A 13,737-nucleotide genomic window follows, 5' to 3' on the forward strand; every position below is an offset into this window, starting at 1 on the left:
GAGGGAGCTCTTCTTAATATTTTGACACCAAAATCATGTCGATACACCTTACCGACTGCGAGTAAAGCCACCCACGCTTTAACTTGACAGACTGTAGTTTGATTTGGTACCAAATTTTTGAATTTTCAAGCCAAAAAGACGATTTTACTATAAAGGAGTTGAATTTTTAACTCGAGAATATAAATTTTCAAAAAAAAAAGAGATGATTTTAAACCAGCCTCCTGTCACCGAGAGTTGAAAATGACTGTTACATGTCTTTACATGAGTAAAAGAGTTAGAAGCTTTTTAATAATTATAACAGATCTGAGGAGAAATGGTTTCGGTTTTATTTTCAAAGAATAATATTAAGTTTTAAACATTTTAAAATGTGGGTTAAAAGAATATGGAAGACTTTGAGGCCATTTGTTTTATTTTTCAAGATTTACAAATTTTGTAAGTAAACTGAATTTTGTCATGGTGTGAAAAAAAGTTCCTAAAATTCGTGGGAAATTTTTTAATGATTGTTTTGTTAGGAATTTCAAGAGAAAATTGAAAACAGTTCACAAAAAATGTTGAATTATTTCCTAAAATCTTTAAAAAGTGTGAAAGATTGTAAAGCAAGATTTTGCAATTTTGCCATATTACATAATTTTAGAAATAATTTGTGTAAGTTTAAGAGGTATTCAAAAGTTTTGAAATGATTCAAAAATAATTTAAACTTGCGAAGATTTTTTAAGAATTTTGTAAAGTTTCACGAAAATGAAGGATATTTTTTCAGGTTCCTAAGAAAAATTTTAATAATTTTTAATTTCGAAAAATTGATTCGAAGAGATTACTTAAAAAGATTGAAGAATATTTCAAAAATAGTAAAAGAAGAAGCGGAAAGATTTTAAGGCAATTTTTTCATATTGCAGAATAAATAAAAAATGCAGGAAAAATGTATTGATTTGTAGAAATTAGAATGTTTAAACGGCCTGATAATATTAAAAAAAAAAGAATTTTTCTTATATTCGTGTGCAAATTTTAAATAATTTTTTATTTTAGAAAAAGAACTTTAAGAGAAAATTGAAAAAGGTTTTTAAACATAACAAAAGATTTCTTAACATTTTAAAAAATAGTTTAGAAGATTATAAAGCCAAATGTTTCAATTGGTAAGATTGCAAAATAAAAACGAAAAAAAATTGGGTAAATTCAAGAAATAGTTGGTAGAATTTAAAAGAGTTCCGAAAGTTTTTAAGAGAACAAACAAATTTTCTTAAAATTGTCGGGAAAATTTAGAAAATTTTAAGGTAATTTTTTTTTAATTAAAAATTCGTGCCAGTTAAAAATATTTTCAGGAACTTAAGAAGTTTTAAATAGATTACTAATATTTGAAAACTCGAAAACATTTTCGAAAATGCATCAAATATTTCTTGATTCCTTGCCAACTTCTAAAAAATCTAAACATCTTTTCAAAGGACTCGAATTTTTCATAACATTTCGTAAAATCCTATATTATGAGAAAAATTCTTTCAAAGATTCTTTTTGACAAGCCTGAAATATATAAAAATATTTTAAATATTCTCAAAAATCTTATGAAAAGTATATTTACATAAATTAAAAATTTTAATATATTTTAGCATCGTTACAAAGTCTGTTTGATTAAAAAAATATCACATCAAACAGCTCTTTATTTCATTTTAATAGAAAACAATATTTTAGGATTTATCATATTCCTTGTTTCTGATCTATATAGATATAATAATTATATTTATTATATAGTAGCATTACATTTAAAAAGAGCAATATAGATCTTGTCGTTATTTGAAATTTGGAAAATATTATAAGTTGATAATAATATATATTTTTGGCATTTTTCAATTCATTCGTGTATTCGATATTTATTTTCAAATTATTTTTTATAAGTTCTGAATATCCATGCAATTTTTTTGTTATTTTGAACCAATCAGTTGGTTATAATTATAAGTAATCATTTTGGTTGGAAATTGAACTATTTGGTTAAAAATTCATCTATCTTTATGGAGATTGCAATATTTTTACTTGAAAAGTTAGAAATTTGAAACGATGTAAATTGAATTTAATATAATACCCACACTAACTTAATATAATTATACACTGAATTTTAATTATAAGAAGACAAAAGTAATATTTCTTTAAATCATTAGTCAAATTCATAAAGTTTTTATAAAAATTCAAGAAATGATTTATTATATTTTTACTATTATATAATTATTTAATTAATAGATTATGCTAATATTATTAATAATAAACTTGTGTAATTGTATACATGTGCTGAGTCGATTGATAAAAAAAAATTCGAAATATTTTAATAGCTCCGTTCAATGAAAAATTATACCTGGAAAAAACTTGAGATATCTGGAAAAAAACCCCTAGAATTGTTAGAGAATTTTTTTCAATGATTTCAAGAAAGAAACTGTATTTGTAGCTCGTGAATTTCCTATGGAATCTTTTAATTGAAAGACATTTTTCCAGAGGAATTTGCAGTAATCAAGGTGCAAAATGTTTATATCCTACCTGGTTCTCCAAAGTATTTCAAACCCGCAGTCGACAAAATAATTTCTGACCTCGAAGGTGGAGTTCCACTCTACATGGATCACCTTGATACATCACTGAGCGAATTGAAAATAGTTAAGGCGTTGGATTCATTTGCTGAACATTGGAAAGGACGTGTCAATATCGGGAGTTATCCACAACAGATCGGTGCAAAATCTTCAACGAGAATCACTTTCGAAGGATGCAAAGAAGATGTTTTGAAGCTGAAGGAGGAGTTCCGAAAATCCTTTCCAGAGAATCGCTTTCACGATAGTAAATTTGATCTCTGGTCCGCGAAACGAGTGTTATCAAAAGGTCAGGAGCAACCTCATGTGAAACGTGCTTTGGATATTTTAGAAGAATGTTACGACAGGTAAATTACTATTTTTTGAAAGCTTTTGAATATGTTTATAAAATGAGGTGATTTTGAGGGGAAAAAATTCTAAAACTACGGTCCCGTGGAGGTGGAATATTTCGGATTATATCCAGGGTAGAGGTATATTTATAGAATTAACAGAGTAGTTAAAAGAGTTTAAAGCCTTTATTATATAGTTTTTTCAATTACAAAGTTGGGGAATTTTCGAAAAACTAAAGTTGAAGTTAATTTTATGATTATTGTTATAAATCGCAACTATTTGGTTGGAAATTACTTTCTTTTGGTTGAGGATTCAAACCAGTTTATTGAAAATGCATCTTTTTTGTTGAAAATTAGTTTTTTCGTATTTAGAATTAATTTTTTTAACTGAATACGTATCTCTGTTTCATTTTGTTTCTTTTTTAGAAGTAGAATCTCCTTGGTTGAAAATTATTCTATTTCATCAAGAATTTACTTAGCTTATTGAAAATTCGGTTTTTTTTTTAAATTGAAAATTCACTTTAACTATCCCATTTTTTGTGGAAAATTTGAATTTATTAATAGGAATTTAATCTGCTTGGTTAAAAATGATACCATATCGTTGAAAAATGACTTCCATTGTATTAAAAATTAAGTTTTTTTTACTAAAAATTGAATCATCCTATTTTTAGTTGAAAATTTATATGTTTTAGGTGACAAATTCGTTTATTTTTTTCTTGAAAATTTATTTTAGTAACTGAAAATGTTAGTATTTTATTTTTGGTAGAATATATTTGGTTGGAAATTAATTTCTTTTGGCTGAGGATTTAAACCAGTTTGTTGAAAATTGATCTTTTTTGTTGAAAAATAGTTTTTTCGTATTTAGATTTGATTTTTTTAACTGAAAATGTATCTCTGTTCCATTTTGTTTCTTTTTTTAGAAGTATAATCTCCTTGGTTGAAAATTATTCTATTTCATTAAGAATTTACTTAGCTTATTGAAAATTAGGTTTTTTTTATTGAAAATTCACTTTAACTATATCATTTTTTGTGGAAAATTTAAATTTCTTACTACGAATTTAATCTGCTTGGTTACAAATTATACCATATCGTTGAAAAATGACTTCCATTTTATTAAAAATTAAGTTTTTTTTTACTAAAAATTGAATTATTCTATTTTTAGTAGAAAATGTATCTGTTTTAGGTGACAAATTCGTTTATTTTTTGCTTGAACATTTATTTTAGTAACTGAAAATGTAAGTATTTTATTTTTGGTAGAATATATTTGGTTGAAAATTAATTTCTTTTGGTTGAGGATTTAAACCAGTTTGTTGAAAATTATTCTATTTTATTAAAAATTTACTTTGAGCTTATTGAAAATTAGGTTTTTTTAATTGAAAATTCAATTATTCTATTGGTAGTTTAAAATGTATTTGTTTTAGGTGAACATTTTAGTTGAGAATTCACTTTAACTATTCCATTTTTTGTGGAAAATTTAACTTTCTTAATAGGAGTTTAATCTCCTTGTTTTTAAATTATACCATATCGTTGAAAATTTACTTCGATTTTATTGAAAATTAAATTTTTTACTAAAAATTTAATTACTGTATTTTTAGTTGAAAATTTATTTTAATAAGTGGAAATGTAAGTATTTTATTTTTTGTGGAAAATTTATCTTTTTAGTTGACAATTTAAAATGTATTTGGTTAAAAATGAATTTTTTTAGTTGAAGATTTATTGTTTTAGTTGAAAATTCACTTTAACTATCTCATTTTTTCTGGAAATTTTACCTTTTTTTGAAAGAAGTGAAAATCTTTTTCGTTAAAAAAGGTTCTGTTTTGTAGAACATTTAACTATTCTATTTTTGGTTAAGACTTCATTTCTTTGGTTGAAAAAAATATATTTAGTTAAAAATTCGATTTTTTATATGTATAAAATTCATCTTTCGGTTCAAAAATACCACTATTTGGTTAAAAATTCATCACTGTGATAAAAAATTATTTCTTTGGCTGAAAATTCGTTTCTTTTTATTTGAAACTTTATTTTTTTTTAACTGCAGCAGTTCCTATTTTGCTTGATTTTTAAATTTTATTTTAGGTGAAAATTAATGAATTTTTCTGAAAACTCGTTTTTTTTAAATTTACTTTTCTGGCTGCAAATTGAGCTATTATATTTTTGACTTATAAATCTTGTTTTTTTTTATTGTTGTAATTTTGGTTATCTTTTTATCTTTTTTTTTGTTTAAAATTTATATATTTCATCGAAACGTTATCTTTTTTGGTAGAAAATTCATCTTTCGGGTTTAAAAATGAATTATTTGGTTGACAATTTACACAAAAAATGCAACAATACATTGATTTTTAAACAGAAAAGTTACTTGTTATTCAAATTTTTGGTAACAGTTATTATATATTTTCAAGGAAATTAATTTTCAATAAAAGAAAGAATTATTTACAAAATAGTTTAATTTTGTATCTAATTGTTAACTCGAGAGTATGATTGTTTAACAAAAAAGTTAATTTTCAATAAAACAGTTACATTTTCAGTCAAAAAAAATAATTTCTAACAAAGAAAAAATATAATTTTCAAATAAAATTTTGAATCTTCAATCAAAAAAATTTATTTTCAAGAAAGTAGTTCTACCTTCAAACAAGAAATTTGCTACAAAATTTCTGAATCTTCAGCCAAAACAGATTAATTAAACAATCGAATTTCTTGGTTAAAAATTATGATTTTTTAACCAAGAAAAAGTATTTTCTAGAAAAAATACATCAGTTATATTTTCAGTTTAAAAAATATAGCTAAAAAAAGAATTTTCTACAAAACAGATGAATTTTCTATCAAATGATTGACTTTTGATGACAAAAAGAAGAAATTTCTACAAAACCGTTGAATTTTTAATCTATGGATTTTCAAACAAGAAAAGTTAATTTTTAACCAATTAGTTAAATCATGAACCGAAAAAGATCAATTTTCAGCCAAATAATTTAATTTTAAAATAAAAAAAGATGCATTTTCAACAAAACAGTGAAATTTTTAACCAAAAAATGACATTTTTACAAGATTGTAGAAGTTTCTAGAAATTAAAATATTTTTAACTACATCCGATAGATAAATTTACAATAAACAATTGGATATTACATTTTTCCGTTAAAATATTTATTAAAAATTAATAAATATTCAATACAATTAATTAATTTTCAACCAAGTAGTTGAATTATTATCTGAAAAAAAAACTTTCGGCCAAATATTTTAATTTTCAACTAAAAAAGATGAATTTTCCATAAAAAATGGAATAGTTACATTTTTAATTACAAAAATTAATTTTCAACAAAATAGATTTTTAACCAAAGAGATGAGATTTAAAATAAAATTATGAATATTCGACTGGAATAGTTAAAAGTTCAACCAGTAAAATTATTTTTTTTTTTAAATATAGTTCAAATTTCAATCCAATCAGTTGATTTTTCAAATGAAACTAGATGAATTCATAATTAAAAAACTTAATATTTGAATTTATAACTGAAAAAAAATGTTTAACCAAAAATGAAATGATTAAATGTTCAATTAAAAAAAATTTAACAATATAGTTAAATCTTCAATAAAGGATATGGTTTTTCAGCAAGATAGTTCTATTTCTAAAATAATAAAATAAAATAAAAATGAATAGTGTACCAAGAAGTTAAATTTTCAAGAAACAAAATCAATTTGTTACTAAAAAGAATTGTTTACAAAATACATGAATTTTTCACAAAAAGTTAAGATTTTATCCAAATCGATGAATTTTTAAGCAAAAATCTTTAAAAAAAGAAGAAATTTTAAGAAAATATATTAATTCTCAACTAGGAAAGACAGATTTTCACAAAAAATAAAATATTCAAATTTTCAGTTAAAAAATTAATTTTCCGTCCAAAAGAAAAACGAATTGGTAACAAAGTAGTTCACTTTTCAACCAAAAATAAGATTTTTCAGCAAAATTCATGAATTTTTAACAAAAAATTCAGTTTTCAATGAAATCGGTGAATTTTCAAGAAAAAATCTTAATTTTCTACAAAAAAACGGAATTGTAACAAAATAAACAAATTTAAAACTAAGGAAGACAAATTTAGACGTAAAATAAGATTTTGTTTTCATAAAAAAAATAGTTAAAGGTTTAACCAACCTATTTTCAACTTAAATCAAGATTTTTCAATCAGCAAAATCATTTTTAACAATGTAGTTCAATTTTCGAGAGAGTAGTTGAATTCTTAAAGAAAAAGAAAAAATCAATAACAAAGGCGAAATATAAATGGGGGACTTGTATTGTATAAGATTTTGAATTATTCTGCAGAGTTAAAAAAATTTGTTATCTATATTTTAACTCTCATTTCAGGTTCAATCCTGTTGAAGTATTCCTCTCCTTTAATGGCGGAAAAGACTGCACTGCAGTTTTGCATTTAGCAGCAGCTTTCAGAGTCATTAAAGGGACGGCGGAGCCTTTGCTGAGTTTATACATAACGGGGGATGGTTTCCCAGAGGTAATTCAATTTCAATTTTACGAAATTTAAAAAATAAAGAGGAAATTTATGATCAATAAAAACCTTGAATGAATGTCGAATTTTTTCAAAAATTTAATGTTCACCATAAAGATGCAGAAATTAAATAGAATAGCGAGATGTTGATTCGTGAAATATTTTGAAATTTTTGTGAATTCTGGCAAATCTTGGTCAATTCTTTTGGAATTCTGTGGAATACTTGAAGTCTTTGAGAAATCTCTTAAATCTTCTTAAAATACAAAAAATGTTTAAAAGATATTTGTAAAAAATTTGAAAACTTTCTGAAACTTTTGAAATTTGTGTAAACTCTTTTGTTCTATTTGAAATCTTTGTGAAATATTACAAATTTTTGCGAGATTTTTGTAATTTTCTAAAATATTTTTAAATCTTTGTGAATTCTTTTGAAATCTTTGAAATCCGTGTGAAATACTTAAAATCATTGTGAAATCTTTAAAAATTTGGTGAAATATTAAAAATCTTTGTAAAGATTTGAAAATTTTCTGAAATATTTGGAAAACTTTGTGAATTCTTTTGAAATATGTTATAATTTCTGAATTTTGAAATTTTTTGGTGAAGTTTCATATTTTCTTAAATATTTTTAAATATTTGTGAAGTCTTTCGAAATATTAGAAATCTTTATGAAATACTTGAAATCTTTGAGAAATCTTTGTGACATTATTGAAATCTTTGTTTAATATCCGAAATATTTTTTAATTATTTTGAAAAATGTAAACATTTTCTGAATTCTGAAAGTGTTTTGTGAAGTCTGAAATTTTCTGAAATATTTTCTGGAATACTTTGAAATTTGTGTAAATTCTTTTGAACTATTTGAAATCTTTGTGAAATATTTTTAAATTTTGCGAGGTTTTTCAAATCTTCTAAAATATTTTGAAATCTTTGTGAATTCTTTTGAAATATTGGAAATCCTTGTGAAATACTTGAAATCTTGGAAATCTTTCTGAAACTTTTTAAATCTTTATGAATTAATTTGAATTCTTTGAAATCTGTGTGAAATGCTTAAATGCATTATGAAATCTTTAAAAATTTGGTGATATATTTAAAATCTTTGTAAAGATTTTGAAATTTTCTGAAATATTTTGAAAACTTTGTGAATTCTTTTGAAATATGTAAAAATTTCTGAATTTAAACAATTTTTTGTGAAATTTGAAGTTTCCTTAATTATTTTGAAATGTTTGTGAAGTCTTTTGAAATATTAGAAATCTTTGTGAAATACTTCAAATTTTTGACAAATGTTTGAAATCTGTATGAAACTTTATCAATCCTGGTAAAATCTTGATGGATTCTTTTAACATCACTGAAATCTTTGAAATTTTTGTAAAATATTTAAAATCTTGGCAAAATATTTGAAAATTTCTTAAATATTTTGTAAACTTTTGAAATCTTTTTAAAATCTCTGAAATCTTTGTGAAATCTTTGAAAGTTTTTGAAGTATCTAAAATCTGTGCAAAGTTTTTGAATTTTTCTGAAATCTTTTTAAAACTTCTGAAATCTTTGTAAAAGCGATGAAATCTTTGTGAATTTTTTTGAAATATATAAATAGTTCTGAATCTTTGCATTTTTGGTGAAGTTTGGAATTTTATTAAATATTTTTAAATATTTATGAAATCTTTGTGAATTTCATTGAAATATTGGAAATCTTTGTGAAATCCCTGAAATCTGTGAATTCTTTTGAAATATGTGAAAATTTCTGCATTTTTTTGGTGAAGTTTGAAATTTTCTTAAATATTTTGAAATATTTTGAAAACTTTTTGAAATCTTCGTTGAAGTCTGAAATTTTCTGAAATATTAAAAAAAATTTTTGGAATACTTGAAATCTTTGAGAATTCTCTGAAATCTTTGTGAGATCTTTGAAATTTTTTGAAATATCTAAAATATTTGCAAAGTTTTTTAATTTTTCTGAAATAATTTGAAAATATTTGAAATCTTTGAAAAATTTTTGATATCGTTGTGAATCGTTGTGAAATATGTAAAAATTTCTGAATTTGGAAAATATTTTTTAAAGTTTGATTTTCTTAAATACACATTTGAAAATATTTATGTAATATGAAATCCTTGTAAAATATTAAGGAATTCTTATAAAATCTTTGAAATCTTTGCAACGTTTTTAATAATTTTCTTAAATGTTTTGAAATATTTATATAGTCTTTGTAAAGATTTTGAAATTTTCTCAAATATTTTGAAAACTTTGTGAATTCTTTTGAAATATGTAAAAATTCTTAATTTTAAAATTTTGTTGTGAAGTCTGAAATTTTCTGAAGTATTAAAAAAAATTTCTGGAACACTTGAAATCTTTGAGAAATTTCTGAAATCTTTGTGAACTCTTTGAAATTTTTTGAAATATCTAAAATATTTGCAAAGTTTTTTATTTTTTCTGAAATATTTTGAAAACTTTTGAAAACTGAAAAAATTTTTAAATCGTTGTGAATTGTTCTGAAATAAGTAAAAATTTCTGAATTTTGAAAATATTTTGTAAAGTTTGATTTTCTCAAATACACATTTGGAAATATTTATGAAATATGAAATTCTTGTAAAATCTTGGGGAATTCTTATAAAATCTTTGAAATATTTGCAAATTTTTTGAAATTTTCTTAAATATTTTGAAATTTTTTGAAATCTTTAATGAAATACTTAAAATTTTTGTGAAATCTATGAAATATTTTGAAATATTTATGAAATCTTTGTGAATTCTTTTGAAATATTAAAAATCTTTGTGGATTACTTAAAATTATTTTAAAATATGTGAAAACTTTCTGAAACTTTTGAAAGCTTTGTGAATTCTTTTGAAATATTTGAAATTTTTGTAAAATACTTTAAATCTTTTTAAATTTTTGTAAAATCTATAAAATCTTTGTGAAGTCTGTGAAATTTTTTGGAATATTTTGAAAGTTTTTGAAATGTTTGTGAAATCTTTAAGCTATTTGAAATCTTCCTGAAATATTGGAAATTTTTTAAATCTAGGTGAATTATTTTTAAAGCTTTGTTCAAATATTTTAAAAACTGGATAAATCTTTGAAATCTTTATGAATTCTTTTGAAATCCATGTGAAATATTTGAAATCTTTTATTTATTTTTGCAATCCTTGTAAAATCTTAGAATAATCTTTATGGAATATTTGAAATCTTCCATAATACTTTGAAACTTGTAAATACTTTTCAAATCTTTCAAATCCTTAGAAATTGCAGTGAAATATTTGAAAAATGTCGGTGACATATTTGTAATCTTTCTGAAATCTTTGTAAATTTTTTGCGAATCTTTTAAAATTTGTGAAATCTTGTTAACATATATAAAAATCTTTGAAGTTTTTAGAAATCTTAGAGAAACATTTAAAATCTTTCATGAATCTTTGTGAATTTTGTTGAAATCAGTGAAATCTTCGTGAGATATTTAAAAATCTTTGAAGTCTTTAGAAATCGCAGTGAAATATTTGAAATCTTTCTGGATTCTTTGTGAATTTTTTTGACATCTTTTGAAATCTTCACGAAATACTTAAAAATCGTTGAAAACTTTCTGAATTCTTTGAAATCTGTTGTATACTGCTGACATATTTTGAAGTCTTTTCAATTTTTTGTAATAACTTTCGATAATCCGTTAAGACCATTTTTTCATTTGTTCACATTATTAAACAATAATCAGTTTTTTGATAATCAAAACTTATAAAAAACGAAGTAATGTAAATAGAACAGATACAAAATAAAAAGTCCTTTTAAACTTTACCATTCGTTTTTTTACGAAGAAGTATACTAATAAATACAATGAATGCATGTGAAGTTATGTTTATAGCATTAGAAATGATTATTTTAATTATTCAACGATTCAACTTTAACAATATAAAAACCTGAATTATAGTGATAATAAAAAGAAGAAAAACGCCATTTTTATCGACAACGTGAAAAACAAATAAATCCTGCTTTTTTTAGAAGAGCAAGGTATCTTTAGAATTTCTTCTGGAAAACAGACTTCATTTATATTTATAAATATTTCTCGATGTTCAGATAGTTTTAATGCATTCCAGGCATACTTTTTTATTGTTAAAAAAAAATTGGAGAAGAGAACTGATGATGAATGATTGATTAATTAATACATAATTTTTTTTAACTTTAAAGTTTGTTGTCTCGACAATGACTTAGTATTGCGCGCTACGGCTTTAGCATATAAGCACTCTTACTGAGTACGTATTACAGACAAAACCTCATATCGATTTAAATACCCCACAGCCTTGCCGTCTCCTTTTTAGTGAATTTTTTTGAAATCTTGGAAATCTTTGAAATCTTTGTGAATTCTTTTGAAATTTATAAAATTTTTGTGAATTCTTTGGAAATCTCTAAAATCTTTGCGAAGTCTTTGAAATATTTGAAACTTTTGTGAATTTTTTTTTAATATTCGAAATCTTTGTAAAATACTTGCAATATTTGAGAAATCTTTTTGAACTGTTTGAAATCTTTCTGCAACTTTTGAATTTGTTGAAATCTTTGTGAATTCTTTTAAAATCTGCAAAATTGGTAAATCTTTGAAATCTTTGTGAAATATTTTAAAGCCCTAAATTTTGTTGTCCAGTTTTTAAAAATTTAATACAGTCTTTGTATTATTTGTGATATCTTTGAAATCTTCGTGAATTATTGTGAAATCTGCAAAATTAAAAAATTTACGTAGTCTTCGAAATCTTCAAAATCTTTGTGAAATCTTTTAAAACCCTAAAAATGTTTGCAAAGTCATTGAAATCTTTTTGAAATTTTTTTTATGTTTGTGAATTGTTTTGAAATATTTCGAAATATTTCAAATCATGGTGAATTATGTTGAAATCTATGATTTTTTTAAAAATCTTCTTGAATTCTTTTGAATTCTATGCAATCATTGCGAAGACATTGAAATATTTGAAGTCTTTTGAAATGCGAATAATTTTTGTGAAGTCTTTGAAATCTGTGATTTATTTGTGAAACCTTTGTGAATTCTTTTGAAATCTATGAAATTTTGTTGAAATATTTCGAAAACTTTTGTAATATTTGTGAAGTTATTCTCATCTTTGTGAAATCTTTAAAATTTTTAGTTTTTATATTTGAAATCTTTGTAAATTGTTTTGAAACATGTAAAAAAATTTCTGAATTCTAAAAATTGTTTGTGAAGAATGAAATTTTCTTAAATATTAACAATTTGTTATAACATCTTCATGACTTTTTTTTTGTAATATTGTACATCTTTGTAAAACACTTCAAATATTTGAGAAATCTTTGTGAAATGTTTAAAATGTTTCGGTAAGTTTTGAAATCTTTGAAAATTTTGTTATATACTTGAAATATTTAAAAGATATTTGCAAAATATTTTAAAACTTTCTGAAACTTTTGAAATATCTGTGTTTTCTTTTTAAATCTTTGAAATCCTTGTGAAATACTTAAAATCATTATGAAATCTTTGAAATATTTGTGAAATCTTCAAAATATTTGCGAAATCTTTAAAATTTTCCGATATATTAAAAAAAAGAAGTGAAATCTTTGTGAATTCTTATGTAATATTAGAAATCTTTGTAAAATATCTGCAAGCTTTTAGAAATCTTTGTGAAATGTTTGAAATCTTTCTCTAAATTTTGAAATTGTTGAAAATTTTGTGAATTCTTTTTAAATCTGCCAAATGTCTAAATCTTTGTGAAATCTTTAAAATCTTCTAAAACTTCGTGAAATCTTTTGAAACCTTAAAAATATTTGCAAAGTCTTTGACATCTTCGTAAAATTTTTTAAATGTTTGTGAATTGTTTTGAAATGTTTCGAAATCTATAAAATCATTATGAATAATGTTGAAATCTATGAGATTTTTTTTAATTTTCTTGAATTCTTTTGAATTCTATGCAAGCTTTGCGAAGTCACTGAAGCATTTGAAGAAGTCTTTTGAAATGCGAATAATTTTTTCGAAGTCTTTGGAATCTTTGAATTATTTGTGAAATTTTTTGAAATCTATTAAATTTTGTTGAAATTTTTTGAAAATTTTTTTGATTTTTGTGAAGTCTTTCTCATCTTTGTGAAATTTTTGAAATCTTTGTAAATTCTTTTGAAATACTTAAAAAATTTCTGAATTCTGAAAATTTGTCGTGAAGAATTAAATTTTCTAGAATATAAAAAATTTTTTATGAAATATCCGAGACTTCTTTTGTAATATTGGAAATCTTTGTAAATTACTTCAAATCTTTGAGAAATCTTTGTGAAATGTTTGAAATGTTTCTGTAAGTTTTGAAATCTTTGTTACATACTTAAAATATTTGAAAGATATTTGCAAAATATTTAAAAACTTTCTGAAACTTATGAAATCTTTGTAAATTCCTTTGAAATA

General features: G+C 22.8%; 1 protein-coding gene across 2 annotated transcripts in view; it reads left to right on the plus strand.

Moving 5' to 3' along the window:
• LOC117174975 (FAD synthase-like) overlaps nt 1-13,737 on the plus strand; it is a 42,054-nt gene that overhangs the window by 26,414 nt on the left and 1,903 nt on the right. For both annotated transcript variants that reach the window (XM_033364451.1, XM_033364452.1), the window contains 2 exons: nt 2,473-2,905; nt 7,239-7,383. In XM_033364451.1, the coding sequence (XP_033220342.1) occupies nt 2,473-2,905; nt 7,239-7,383 (578 nt within the window). The remainder of the gene's footprint in view (nt 1-2,472; nt 2,906-7,238; nt 7,384-13,737) is intronic.

This window comes from Belonocnema kinseyi, chromosome 6 (assembly GCF_010883055.1).
Source record: "Belonocnema kinseyi isolate 2016_QV_RU_SX_M_011 chromosome 6, B_treatae_v1, whole genome shotgun sequence".
Classification (NCBI taxonomy): domain Eukaryota; kingdom Metazoa; phylum Arthropoda; class Insecta; order Hymenoptera; family Cynipidae; genus Belonocnema; species Belonocnema kinseyi.